Below are 15514 nucleotides of genomic sequence, written 5' to 3' on the forward strand. Positions count from 1 at the left end.
ACCAGAGGCCTGCACTGACTACTCTGTGCTTGCAGTTTTTGTAACTTCAGAAGAGGAGGCAATAGAGCTGGAGGCTGTTTCAGCAATGTAAGCCAAAACCTGTTCCTGATGCTCCAGCTTTAAAAGCGGTTTACCTGCTCCCAGAAAAGGGAACCTTAAAGGCCTTCTTATGCCAGACGAAGTTTCCTCATGTTTGGGAAAATGTACCAAAAATACCAGACGAGAGATGTTACTGTATGAGGAGCGTACAGCTGTGTAAGGTGTATTAAAAAAATTAAATCTCCGTATATATTTTGTTTGTCACAGACACTCTACCAGTATGTATTTGACTGTAATCCAACAAGCAGATATACGGTACTGTATCAGAAGTGTACAGCTGTATACGTTTTTAGTGAAACTAACAATCTCCGTATATGTATTTACGGAGTGACACACACACACACGCTGACTCTGTATAGATGTGACTGTAATGCGAACAGCAGATATACAATACTGTTTGCGAATAAGACAGCTCAATACGGTGTATGGAGAAATGGAAATGTCCGTATATGTATTTATGGAATGTCACACACACACGCTGACTCTGTATAGATGTGACTGTAATGCGAGCAGCAGATATACAATACTGTTTGAGAATCAGACAGCTCAATACAGTGTATGGAGAAATGGAAATGTCAGTATATGTATTTACGGAGTGTCACACACACACACGCTGAGTCTGTATAGAGGTGACTGTAATGCAAACAGCAGATCTACAATACTGTTTGAGAATTGGACAGCTCAATATGGTGTATGGAGAAGTGGAAATGTCCGTATATGTATTTACGGAGTGTCACACACACACACGCTGACTCTGCATAGATGTAACTGTAATCAAACAGCAGATAGCTTCACTGTTTGAAAAGCGGACAGCTCTATACGGTGTAGGTCTGGAAAAATGGAAAATCTCCTCCTTTTGTTTTTCCAGATTCACACACAGATAGCTTCACTGTTTGAAAAGTGGACAGCTCTATACGGTGTAGGTCTGGAAAAATGGAAAATCTCCTCTTTTTGTTTTTTCAGAGTCACACACAGATAGCTTCACTGTTTGAAAAGCAGACAGCTCTATACGGTGTAGGTCTGGAAAAATGGAAAATCTCCTTTTTGTTTTTCCAGAGTCACACACAGATAGCTTCACTGTTTGAAAAGTGGACAGCTCTATATGGTGTAGGTCTTGAAAAATGGAAAATCTCTATTTGTTTTTCCAGAGTCACACACAGATAGCTTGTATTTGACCGTGATACCAGCCGGTACACGGTAGTGTGTGAGGAGGGTACACCGCTATACGGTGTGTGAAAAAATGAACGCTCGGTAGCTGAGCAGAACAAAATAATAAAAGTCGGAGTGCTTTGAAAAAAGCAGTTTGAATAGCAGTGTGCACACACCAATGCAGCTATCAGACAGCCTTAAAAGGCAGCCTAATCACCACCAGTGCTGCTGCACACAACAAAAATCCTCCCTTTTCACTGCACAATAACTGCATAGTGAAAAGCGCTAGCAGCAGAAGCTATTTTTTTTTCTTCTTCCCTGCTTAACACTCTCCCTATTCAGAATCAGCAGCAGCACCTATCCCTATTCTAAGATCGTCAGAAGTAAGATGGCAGTCGGCGGTCACGGCCTTTTATAGGCACTGTGACGCCACACAAAGCCAGCCAATCACTTGCATGCCCTTCTCTAACATGGTGGGGGCCGCTGCCAACGTAATCGCGCTGCCAACAGTGTGCATCCTTGATGATTGGCAGAGAAAAGGCGCTGGAAGCATTATTTGAAACGCGACTTTGGCGCTCAAGTCGGCGACCTCATGGCCGACCTCACTCTATGGTCGGGTTTTGATCGGCGAAACCCGACTCTAGCAAAAGTCGGCGGATTCTGAATTTGGCTGACCCGTTTCACTCAACTCTAGCTATAACCCGATCGGCTCTGCTACATACAGGTGCTGATCAGATCGCTTGTATGTAGCAGAATACCTCACGTGCTATGAGTGCCAACCACCGATGGGTGGGATTTCTGGCACACTTGCTGGAAGCGCGCGTTAAATGACGCTGTCAGAGTTTGACAGCGGCATTTAATTCGTTAACAGCCACGGGAGGATCATGATTCTCCCCGCGGCTGTTAGAGGCATATGTCAGCAGTTCAAAACTGACATGTCCTGGGAAAGATGTGGGCTCAGTGCCGGAGCCCACATCAAAAAGAGGGAGTCCGACATCGGTGTACTATTATGCCCGATGTCGGAAAGATGTTAATACTTTGCTTTGATTGTTATTTAGACAATTAAATTTACCTATACATTTTTAATAATTTTGTAATTCAGTATTAGCTTTTTAAGTGTTATTCATAACAGCAATAACACAAGGTGTTGTCTCTGATATAGAGGTGTCATTGTGTTATTTTTTCTTTGTTACAGAAGATATAGAAAGCAGGATAGAACTAGTTTCAAGGAATTCAGCAGTTTACATAATTTACGACCGTTATTGCCGATTAAAATACTTTCTTTCCCCAAATAAAGTATATTCTCCCTGAGGTAATGTAAAGCCATACCCCTTTTCATTTCTTTGTAGTTGTAATAAAAAGCTTGTGACTGGGCATATGAGATCAGACAAGCGCGTACACTAACAGGCATTCATTGAGTCTCCTTGTCTCCGATTGAATGTAATGGCCTTCATATAATATAATAGGCCCTGTATAGCCATCCATACAATGTAATAGACTCCACATAGCCCTCTATATAATAAAATGGGTATAGTATAATTGGACCCACATTGACTTCCATGTACTGTAATGGTTCACATAGCCCTCAATAAACTGTAATGGCCACACATAGCCCTCTATATATCATAATAGTCTCCAGAATATTCTCATTAATTAGAAAAATAAAGAAAGAAAATACTTACCTCTCCCAATACCCCTTTTGCTCCCATCTCCATAGTCTTTTGAAGCTTCACATTGCTCGGCAAAGTAGGCGCATTTTAGTGATGTCATCGCGTCCATTTCTTTGAGACGTCAGATGCAGAGAAAGAATAATGAAGGAAGGAGTGTCGTGTGGTCTGCCGCTATTGCTAGCACACCACTGGTGCAAAGCTATAAGGAATGACAATCCATCCCACAATTATAACATGCATACTGGGTCATTTATTTACACCTAGGCAGAGTCTTTAATCTTTACAACTTAACTGCACAAGACAAATGGATATTCAACAGATACAAGAGAGCTTTAAGTTTTGTGGTCTACCGTTCATATTATAGGGCTGCAAAAATGGATCAGCGGTTTCTATTTACGACAGTGGCACTTAGCATTTTTTTGGGTAGCTCATCTATGGAACCTTGCCTCTTGGAAAATGTGGTCCCCTAAAAATGTTCCCTTACACCCAAAAAGAGATAACCACAAATACAGTAGATGTGGCTTTTAACGTGTAATGAAGTCAGTCTGGTAAAGGAGGCTGCAAAAAGAGCAGTCTTTGAGGTACTGTTGACAATGTGGCTGCAGCCTTAAGGTAATAGCAAAAAAAAATGTTCTTTACAAAACAGCTAATAATAAAATTAATATATTTCAATGTTTTCAATAAATAAAGGGGGATACATTAACCATAGGCACCAGTAAAAAGTTTGAAACTGTACTTACTTCTGCACACTGGTAAATTGATCCATACTGTGTTCTCACATTTTGCTTCTCCTGTCAATGATTGTTCCAGGGAATAATCCTTATTACATGAATACATAACTATGTCACCAGATGCATAAATATTTTTAGTTTGTCCATTAATTTTAGCATTCAGAACAGTTGGGGGTTGATTGCAGGCTGTTACTAGAATAAAAATAAAAATAAATGATTTATTTAAGCAAATTGACATATACTGTACTTTAGCAAAATCTGACTGTTTCGATTACTATCTTCCAAAGTAAAGTTTGACTTTGAAATCTTTGTCCAAACATTGTTCAATGTTTTCAATAAATAAAGGGGGATACATTAACCATAGGCACCAGTAAAAAGAATCTTTGTTGTTTGAAACTGTACTTACTTCTGCACACTGGTAAATTGATCCATACTGTGTTCTCACATTTTGCTTCTCCTGTCAATGATTGTTAGATTACTATCTTCCAAAGTAAAGTTTGACTTTGAAATCTTTGTCCAAACATTGTTCAATGTTTTCAATAAATAAAGTTACACACACGCACGCATGTCATAGAAAATATTAAAAGCTCTGGGCATTCACCCCCCTCCTCTACATTGTGCAGTAGGACAATAGCTTGCAATCTAAGTTCACAGTTTGAATCTTCTAGAGATAGGCTTGTACAATAAACAAAGAGAAGTGAAACATCTTCAGTAACCCCTTCACCCCCAAGGGTGGTTTGCACATTCATGACCGGGCCAATGTTTACAATTCTGACCACTGTACATATATGAGGTTATAACTCTGGAATGCTTCCATGGATCCTGGTGATTCTGACATTGTTTTTCTCAAGACATATTATACTTCATGTTAGTGGTAAAATTTAAATCACATAACTTGCATTTATTTGTGAAAAAACGGAAATTTGCCAAAAATTGTGAAAATTTTGCAATTTTCCAAATTTGAATTTTTATGCCCTTAAATCACAGAGATATGGCACACAAAAAACTTTATAAGTAAAATTTCACATATGTTTACTTTACATCAGCACAATTTTGGATACCAAGTTTTTTTTGTTAGGAAGTTATAAAAGGGTTAAAAGTTGACAAGCAATTTCTCATCTTTACAACACCATTTTATTTTTAGGGACCACATCACATTTGAAGTCACTTTGAGGGGTCTATGATAGAAAATACCCAAATGTGACACCTGTCCTCATGTCCCAATGTGGACTTATTTGTACAAATAGTGAGTAAGGAGCTCCTTGAGATCCCGCATTATGTGTATAGGGACAATTTAACTAGAGAGGAACGTGTGCGTCTGCGCGTCCTTCAGGGCCTAATGGATAAGGTATTTAACCCCTTCATGACCCAGCCTATTTTAACCTTAATGACCTGGCCATTTTTTGCATTTCTGACCAGTGTCCATTTATGAGGTAATAACTCAGGAACGCTTCAATGCATCCGAGCGATTCTGAGATTGTTTTTTCGTGACATATTGGGCTTCATGATAGTGGTAAATTTAGGTCAATAATTTTTGCGTTTATTTGTGAAAAAAGCGGAAATTTGGCGAAAATTTTGAAATTTTTGCAATTTTCAAAATTTGAATTTTTATTCTGTTAAACCAGAGATTTATGTGACAAAAATTGTTAATAAATAAGATTTCCCACATGTCTACTTTACATCAGCACAATTTTGGAAACAAAATTTTTTTTGTTAGGACGTTATAAGGGTTAAAAGTTGACCAGTGATTTCTCATTTTTACAACTAAATTTACAAAACCATTTTTTTTAGGGACCACCTCACATTTGAAGTCACTTTGAGGGGTCTATATGGCAGAAAATACCCCAAAGTGACACCATTCTAAAAACTGCACCCCTCAAGCTACTCAAAACTACATTCAAGAAGATTATTAACCCTTCAGGTGCTTCACAGGAGCTAAAGCAACGTGGAAGGAAAAAATGGACATTTTAATTTTTCCAACAATTTTTTTTTTTTAGCATCAATTTTTTCATTTTCACATGGGCAACAGGATAAAATGGATCCTAAAATTTGTTGGTCAATTTCTCCTGAATACACCGATACCTCATATGTGGTCATAAACCACTGTTTGGGCGCACGGCAGGGCCCAGAAGGGAAGGAGTGCCATTTCACTTTTTGAATGGAAAATTATCTCCAATCATTAGCGGACACCATGTCGTGTTTGGAGAGCCCCTGTGTGCCTAAACATTGGAGTACCCCCACAAGTGACCCCATTTTGGAAACTAGACACCCCAAGGAACTTATCTAGATGCATAATGAGCACTTTGAACTCCCAGGTACTTCACAAATTGTTCTGTAAAAATGAAAAAGTACTTTTTTTTTACAAAAATTTTCTTTCGCCTAATTTTTTTCATTTTTACATGGGCAACAGGATAAAATGGATCATAACATTTGTTGGGCAATTTCTCCTGAGTACACCGATACCTCATATGTGGTCATAAACCACTGTTTGGGTGCACTGCAGGGCTCAGAAGGGAAGGAGCGCCATTTGACTTTTTGAATGGAAAATTAGCTCCAATTGTTAGCGGACACCATGTCATGTTTGGAGAGCCCCTGTGTGCCGAAACATTGGAGTACCCCCACAAGTGACCCCATTTTGGAAACTATACACCCCAAGGAACTTATCTAGATGCATAGTGAGCACTTTAAACACCCATGTACTTCACAAATTGATCTGTAAAAATGAAAAAGTACTTTTTTTTCACAAAAAATTTATTTTCGCCTACATTTTTTCATTTTCACATGGGCAACAGGATAAAATGGATCATAAAATTTGTTGGGTAATTTCTCCTGAGTATACCGATACCTCATATGTGGTCATAAACCACTGTTTGGGCGCACGGCAGGGCTCAGAAGGGAAGGAGCGCCATTTGACTTTTTGAATGGAAAATTAGCTCCAATTGTTAACGGACACCATGTTGTGTTTGGAGAGCCCCTGTGTCCTGAAACATTGGAATACCCCCACAAGTGACCCCATTTTGGAAACTAGACACCCCAAGGAACTTATCTAGATGCATAGGGAGCACTTTAAACCCCCAGGTACTTCACAAATTGATCTGTAAATATGAAAAAGTACTTTTTTTTCACAAAAAAATTAATTTCGCCTACATTTTTTCATTTTTACATGGGCAACAGGATAAAATGGAACATAAAATTTGTTGGGCAATTTCTCCTGAGTACACCGATACCTCATTTGTGGTCATAAACCACTGTTTGGGCGCACGGCAGGGCTCAGAAGGGAAGGATCGCCATTTGACTTTTCAAATGGAAAATTAGCTCTAATCGTTAGCGGATACCATGTCGCGTATGGAAAGTATGTAGTGTATGTCAGATTGGTGTGTGTAGTGTAGTATACGTCAGGTTGGTGTGTGTGGTGCTTACTACACCACACACATCAACCTGACATGTACTACACCACACACCATCCTAACATACACTACGTCAGGTTGGCGTGTGTGGTGTTGTGTATGTCAGGTTGGTGTGTAGTGTTGTGTAGTGTACGTCAGGTTGATGTGTGTGGTGTAGTATACCACACATACACACCAACGTGATGTACACTACGCCACACACACTAACCTGACATACACTACGCCACACACCAACCTGACAAACTATGTCAGGTTGGTGTGTGTGGTGTAGTGTATGTTAGGTTGGTGTGTGGTGTGGTGTAGTGTACGTCAGGTTGGTGTGTGTGGTGTAGTATACCACACACACCAACCTGATGTATACTACGCCACACACACCAACCTGACAAACTATGCCAGGTTGGTGTGTGTGGTGTAGTGTATATTAGGTTGGTGTGTGGTGTAGGAGGAAAAGAAAAAAGTGATCCAGCTGGAGACGGAGGCGGCTGCAATTTACAAAGCTTTATTGGATACTATGCCACACACGCCAACCTGACAAACTATGTTAGGTTGGTGTGTGTGGTGTAGTGTATGTTAGGTTGGTGTGTGTGGTGTAGTATACCACACACACCAACCTGACGTACACTACGCCACACACACTAACCTGACGTACACTACGCCACACACCAACCTGACAAACTATGTCCGGTTGGCATGTGTGGTGTAGTGTATGTTAGGTTGGTATGTGGTGTGGTATAGTGTACGTCAGGTTGGTGTGTGTGGTGTAGTATACCACACAAACCAACCGGGCGTACACTATGCCACACACACTAACCTGACATACACTACGCCACACACCAACCTGACAAACTATGTCAGGTTGGCGTGTGTGGTGTAGTGTATGTTAGGTTGGTGTGTGGTGTGGTGTAGTGTACGTCAGGTTGGTGTGTGTGGTGTAGTATACACCACACATACACCAACCTGAAGTACAGTATGCCACACACACACCAACCTGACGTACACTACGCCACACACACCAACCTGACAAACTATGTCAGGTTGGTGTGTGTGGTGTAGTGTATGTTAGGTTGGTATGGGGTGTGGTGTAGTGTACGTCAGGTTGGTGTGTGTGGTGTAGTATACACCACACATACATCAACCTGACGAACACTACACCACACACACCAACCTGACGTACACTATGCCACACACACCAACCTGACTATGTGAGGTTGGTGTGTGTGGTGTTGTGTATGTTAGGTTGATGTGTGGTGTGGTGTAGTGTACGTCAGGTTGGTGTGTGTGGTGTAGCATACACCACACATACACGAATTTGACGTACAGTACGCCACACACACACCAACCTGACGTACACTAACCCACATACCAACCTGACAAACTACGTCAGGTTGGTGTGTGTGGCGTAGTGTACATCAGGTTGGTGTGTGGTGTAGTGTAGTGTATGTCAGGTTGGTGTGTGTGTAGTATACCACACACACCAACCTGACGTACACTACACCACACACCAACCTGCCGTACACTACGCCACACACACCAACCTGACAAACTATGTCTGGTTGGTGTGTGTGGTGCATTGTATGTTAGGGTGGTGTGGTGTAGTGTACGTCAGGTTGGTGTGTGTGGTGTCATATCAGACTGGTGTGGGTGAGTTCTGTAGTGGAGTGTCAGGATGTATTTAGTCCCCGGACGCGTGATGAATGATAAAGCATTCATTCAAACACAGTGCGGGTTTGTCGGGACAAGTTTCACATTGGAAACGAGTTTCCCTTCTTATCCCCCTTTTATAGCACACTCGGCACCTTTTTTTTGCTCTCGCCTTAGTGGGAGCATGTTGCCCTGGTACCATACCAGAAACTTGAGTTCCAGGGGTGCTGGGCCACGCTCTGTCCTCGTCTCCAAAAATCATGGCCTTTATCACCGCCTCCTGGAACTGAAGGAAGGCGTGGTTCTGGCCTGCACATCGTGATAGCACGCATGCATTATACAGTGCCATTTGTACGATGTGCTCAACCAGTTTTTTGTACCACACCTTTGCCTTCCGCATGGCACTATAGGGCTGGAGGACTTGATCAGAAAGATCAACTCCCCCCATGTGATGGTTGTACGCCAGGACACAGTCCGGTTTGTGGACCGGTGCTGGGGTACCTCGTACAGTGGTGGCTGTGGTGCTGGGACCATGGATTGTGGTCAAGACAAAGACATCTCTTTTGTCTTTGAACTTGACAACAAGCATGTTGCCGCTACAATGGGCTCGGCTCTCACCGTTTGGGAGAACCTGCTCAATAAGCGACAAAGGGAGACCCCTCTGGTTTCTGCGCACGGTACCGCAAACGACGGTAGCTCTGGCAGAGAGGGATTGAAAGAGTGGGACGCTTGTATAAAAGTTGTCAACGTACAGATGGTAACCTTTATCAAGCAGAGGGTGGACCAAATCCCACACTATTCTCCCACTCACCCCCAGAGCAGGTGGACATTCTGGGGGCTGGATCTTGGTATCCTTTCCTTGGTAAACTCTAAAGCTGAGAGTGTACCCTGAGGTACTCTCACACAGCTTGTAGAGTTTTATCCCGTACCTCGCCCTTTTGCTGGGCAGGTGCTGACGGAACTGAAGCCTCCCTTTGAAGTGGATGAGGGATTCATCCACACAAATTTCCCTTTCGGGAATGAACACTTCAGCAAACTTGTTGCTAAAGTGTTCGACGACTGGCCGAATTTTGAACAGTCTATCAAAATTCGGGTCATCGCGGGGAAGGCTGTCAGTGTTGTCCCTGAAATGAAGAAATTTATGAATCGCCTCAAAATGTTTGCGAGTCATAACCATGCCAAATACTGGAGTTTGATACAAAATATCGGTACTCCAGTATTGGCGAATTTCTGGTTTCTTCACAATCCCCATGTGAAGGACCAGTCCCCAATATTTAATCATTTCTACAGAGTCCACGGGACACCAAGTAGAGAATGAAGAAATTGGGTGTTCGGCCAAAAATTGTTGGGCGTACAAGTTTGTTTGCTCCACCATGAGACTGACAAGTGACTCAGAGAAAAAGACTTTGAAAAAGTCTATTTCCCTGAAGTTGGCAGTCTCAAACTGGATTCCTGATTGGGGAACGAAATCAGGAATCCGTGGAGCAAAATTTTCAGGGACGGGGGTCCAGGAGGGGGTACTAGTGCTAGGTTGGGTGTGACTAGCACTAGGTTGGGGGTTACTTACATTTGGCTGTGGGTTTTCTTCCCCGGTCTCCGGACGCTTCCTCATCCTGCGACATCTTGGTTGAGGCAAGTCTGTGTCACTGGAAGAGGAAGAGTGGAAGGAATAGAGAAAGGTGGGGTCGTCCTCGTCATCACTATCAGCTTCGGAGGCAATAAAGGCACATGCCTCCTCAGCTGAGTACACCTTTTGAGACTGGGATGACTGGGACGAGCGGGACATTGTGTGTGTGTGCGCGCGTGTGTATAAAAAGATAAACTTTATTAGTGTGTATGTGAGAGTGTTTGGTGAAACTTTCTACTGCGTGGGGGCTGTCAGGCGCGGGGGAGCACGTGGGGGCTCTCAGGCGCGGGGGAGCACGAGGGGGCTGTCAGGCGCGGGGGAGCACGAGAGGGCTGTCAGGCGTGGGGGAACACGAGGGGGCTGTCAGGCGCGGGGGAGCACGAGGGGGCTGTCAGGCGCGGGGGAGCACGAGGGGGCTGTCAGGCATGGGGGAGCACGAGGGGGCTGTCAGGCGTAGGAGGGGTGATTACTGATGCAGTGGGTGATCACAGGGCCGGGGGGTTGGAATCAGACAGCAGAGGGGAGCAGAGGACAGCACAGAGGGGAGATCAGTGGCAGCAGCGGGTGATCACCTGTTGTGGGGGGTGATCACCTGTTGTGGGGGGCGATCAGAGGTGTGGGGGTTGATCACAGGGTCAGGGAGGATGGAAACAGGCACCAAAAGGGAGCAGAGGACAACAGAGAGGGGAGATCAGCAGCAACTGGGGGTGATCACCTGTTGTGGGGGCCGATCAGAGGGGTGATCACAGGGTCGGGGGAGGATGGAAACAGGCACCAAAAGGGAGCAGAGGACAACAGAGAGTGGAGATCAGCAGCAGCTGGGGGTGATCACCTGTTGTGGGGGGCGATCAGAGGGGTGGGGGGCGATTACTGGGCAGGGGGGGTGATCAGAGAGGTGGTGGGGTGATTACTGGGCAGGGGGGGCAATCAGAGAGGTGGTGGGGTGATCAGAGGGGTGGGGTGGTGATTACTTGGCAGGTGGGGCGATCAGAGAGGTGGTGGGGCGATCAGAGGGGAAGGGGGGTGATTACTGGGCAGGGGGGCGATCAGAGGGGGGCGATCAGAGGAGTGGGGGGGCAATCAGAGGGATGGGGGGGCGATCACTGGGGCAGGAGGGATGAAATTAGGGGAGCGGTGCACAGTACCAGAGGGGAGATCAGCAGCAGGCAGCAGCAGCAGGCGGCGGTAGCAGGCACGGTGATCGGTGGCAGCAGGCGGCGATTGGTGGCAGCAGGCGGCGATCGGCGGTGGGAGCAGCAAGCAGGGACCTGTCGGATGTCAGGGCAGCACACAGCACCTCGCTCTTCACCTTCCACGGACGGGATGAGGTGAAGACCGAGCGCAGCCATTCTTTGACACCGCCCCTCCACATCTGATTGGAGGGCTAGCATCACATGGACGCTAGCTCCAATCAGATCTGGGGGAGGTTACACAGAGGTCACCTAGCTCTAGCCAATGACTGATGCTATTACAGCATCAGCCATTGCTGAAGTGTAATATTTCACCAAGTTTCATTGGTGAAATATTACAATCGCTCTGATTGGCTGTTTCACGTTTAACAGCCAATCAGAGCGATCGTAACCACGTGGGGGCAAAGCCACCCCCCCCGGGGTTAACTGCATGTCATCCTGTATCTGCGGGTCGGGTGATATTTCAGTGACCCCGGTCACTCGACCTGCAGGAACGTGATTTATACCATGACGCCTACGGGGGCATCATGGGTCGTTTGGGCACGACCTTTCATGACGCCTACGTAGGCGTCATGGGTCGTGAGGGGGTTAAGCCGGCGGACAAGGGGGCAATGTGGTAGTATGGCCTAAGGTTCTCTATGAAAACGAGGCCTTTTGTCAACTGGATAATAAGGGCTGCTACAAAAAGCTCACATTTAACCCCTTGTTCGCCTACTCTGCACAGTTGCTTACCATCATTAATAGAGCTAAGGATGCGGGCACCATATCCAAAGAAATTGCAACTGCTCTTATTGTACCTGGGCCAACAATTTCATCTTTTTATCTATTGCCGAAGGTCCATAAGGACGCGCAGACGCCCCCTGGCCGCCCCATTATTTCGGGCAGTGGTAATTTTGTAGAGCACTTGAATCGGTGGATAGACTCCAAGTTGCAGCCGTTAGTTGAGGGGTTGCCATTGTTTTTGAAAGACACCGGGGAGTTATTGAGGTGGGTAGACGGCCTGCATCTGGAAGACGATATGATGTTGGTGACTGGGGTCATCGAGTCCCTGTACACCAGCATCAGGCATGAAGATGGCCTTCGTGCAACAGCATTTTTTCTTAGTATGTCTAACTTGCCGCGGACATCAGAGAATTGATTATTGAGTAATTAAGATTTACTTTGACTCATAATTTTTTCGTTTTTAAGGGGTCTTTCTTCCTGCAGCTCCAGGGAACAGCTATGGAGGCAGCTTTCACCCCTGCTTATGCTAACCTGTTCCTGGGGCTGTGGGAGAGAGACCTCTCCCTGTCGGATCGGTCGCCGTCGATGTGCCGTGTCCTCTCTTGGACACGGTACATCGACGATATACTTCTGATCTGGCAGGGATCTAGTGATGATCTCCAGGCTTTCATGACATCCTTGAATGAGAATAGGTTAAACATTTTTATTACATATAAATATGATCATGAGAGCATCGAATTCTTGGATGTGATACTAAAATAGGATAGTAGGGGTGAACTACAGACCGATATATTTCCTAAGCCTACGTCCACCAATATGTTACTTCATGTGACCTCCTCCCATCTAGGTCATATGATCCAATCTGTCCCCACTGGACAATTTCTACATCTGCGTAGATTGTGTTCCACCAACAACGATTTCTAAAGACAAGCCGAAGATTTAAAAAAGAGGCTATCCGAACGTGGCTATAGTAATCATAGGATTAAGAAGGCATTTAATAGGGCCAAATACTCGTCGCGAAATGCACTACTTTACAGGTCCAAGCCCAAGAGGGAATCTGAGCATATAAGGTTTGTGACCAATTATCATTCACACTTTTCCCTCATGAGGAAGATTCTTGATAAATCGTGGTATATACGAAGGGCTGATCTGGTAATTGCCAGGTTCATTCCTGAGAGGGCTGCCATTGCTGCCAGAAGATAAAAGAACTTGAGGGACCAATTGGTCCGTAGTCATTATAATGGTTTACCAGTGGCTACATTTCTTGATCAGGTGGCAGAACGCTGTGGTAGTTCTTCGTGTGGCCTGTTGTGAGTTCATTTTCCCCTCCATCACTGAGGCCTGGTGAACTCCCTATTCTAGTGAAGGAAGGTAGTGAGCCTGATTATCAGGCACCTGGGACTAATGAAGACGATTGGCTGAGTGAAGTCACTGACTGGATTTAAGGCAGCCTATGCCCTTTCTGCCCTGCGGGTGATTTCTCTGTGGACTCTTGGACACCAGTCTGATTCCTGCTCTCCTAAAGCTAAGTTTTCTGTTTTGCCTTTTTGCATTTAAGATTTGTTTTTGTTTTTCTTGCTTTTGGATTCTGCCACTCCCTGCTGGAGTGTGCAGTGTTCCGTTAGCTCTGTCTTCAGAAAGTACCTGAGTGCTGATTTAGTTTTTGAAGTTTAGTTGCTTCAGGGCCATTTTTATATGAGCTTGTTGGCTTTTGTCTCTGATAGGGTTTTGGCAGATTGCAGACAGCAGCTTTCCTATCCGTTCCTATCTAGGTAGTTTTTGGGCCCCGTCTTTGCACAGTCTGTCTTTCTGTCTGTGTAAGTGTTTTCATCTTGCTTCACCGTCATTATATGTGGGGGGCTGCCTATTGCTTTGGGGTCTGCTCTGGGGCAGTTAGATTTCCCCTTTCCTTCTTTAGGCCTATGTATCTCTCCGGCTGTGATCGAGGGGTCTAGGTCATCGTAGGAACCCCCCCACGGCTACTGCTAATTGTGTTGATAGGTTCAGGGGTCTGCAATCTGATAGTTGCCAGCTTCTCTGGTTTTCTGGACTTAGCTAGCATTTCTGTTTTTGCCTCCTACGGTGACTCAATCATAACAGAATCACCCGCCAAACCGCAGATCCTTGGGTACTCAATAGCAGGAAAGAATGGTCTTTAAAAAAAAAAAAGTGTGTATATTCTTTCCTCTATATCTCTGAGGCCGTAGGGGGAATTTTTTTTTCTCTCAATGGAGATAAAGCAAGTGTCTGATCGTGTGGAGCAGCTCGCTGCTGAAGTGCGAGGAATTTCCGCCTATCTTGCTCGTTCACATGCTGTTGAACCAAAGATCCCCACACCTGATGTATTTTTTGGGGATCGATCTAAATTTTTGAGTTTCAAAAATAATTGTAAATTATTTTTTGCTTTGAAGCCTAACTCGTCGGAGAGCCCCGCGCAGCAGGTTAAAATTGTCATCTCTTTGCTGCGCGGCGATCCCCAGGATTGGGCGTTTTCTTTGAAACCAGATGACCCTATTCTGACTAATGTGAATGCATTTTTTCAAGTCTTGGGGTTGCTGTACGACGAACCTAATGCTATTGATCAGGCTGAAAAGACCCTGTTAGCATTGAACCAGGGTCGAGAATCTGCAGAGTTGTACTGTCAAAAGTTCCGAAAGTGGGCGGTCCTTACTACCTGGAATGATAGTGCCTTGGCTGCTCTCTTTCGGAAGGGTTTGTCAGAAGCCGTAAAAGATACTATGGTGGGATTTCCTGTTCCCTCTGGTCTGGACGATTCTATGTCTTTAGCCATTCAGGTTGATCGGCGTTTACGTGAACGCAGGATTACACGAGAGGTGTTGCCACCGGTTGAACAGACGTCTGAACCTATGCAATGTGATAGAGTTTTGTCTAAGGCGCAACGTCAGGAATTCAGAAGGCATAATAAGCTGTGTTTCTTTTGCCGATTACTCTGATCTGTTCCCTGTCCACATTTTCCGCCAAGGCTTTTGTGGATTCGGGAGCAGCGCTAAACCTAATGGACTTGGATTTTGCTAAACGTTGTGGATTTCCGTTGACACCTCTGCAGACGTCTATCCCTTTGAGGGGGATTGATGCTACCCCTCTGGCTAAAAATAAACCTCAGTTTTGGACCCAGTTGGTCATGCGGGTCGGCCCAGACCACCAAGAAAATTGCAGATTTTTGGTGTTGCATGGTCTGCATGATGCTGTTGTTCTGGGGTTTCCCTGGTTGCAGATTCATAATCCAGTTTTGGATTGGAAGTCTGTCTGTGGTGAG

The 15514-nt window shown here is 44.9% G+C and overlaps 1 protein-coding gene across 3 annotated transcripts in view; it reads right to left on the reverse strand.

Moving 5' to 3' along the window:
* The window catches only part of CFH (complement factor H), a 712377-nt gene that overhangs the window by 75526 nt on the left and 621337 nt on the right, over positions 1–15514 (reverse strand). For all 3 annotated transcript variants that reach the window (XM_073582879.1, XM_073582878.1, XM_073582877.1), the window contains one exon: positions 3659–3841. In XM_073582879.1, coding sequence (XP_073438980.1) covers positions 3659–3841 — 183 coding nt within the window. The remainder of the gene's footprint in view (positions 1–3658; positions 3842–15514) is intronic.

This window comes from Dendrobates tinctorius, unplaced genomic scaffold (assembly GCF_039654945.1).
Source record: "Dendrobates tinctorius isolate UK_male_01 unplaced genomic scaffold, ASM3965494v1 ptg000074l, whole genome shotgun sequence".
Taxonomy (NCBI): Eukaryota; Metazoa; Chordata; class Amphibia; order Anura; family Dendrobatidae; genus Dendrobates; species Dendrobates tinctorius.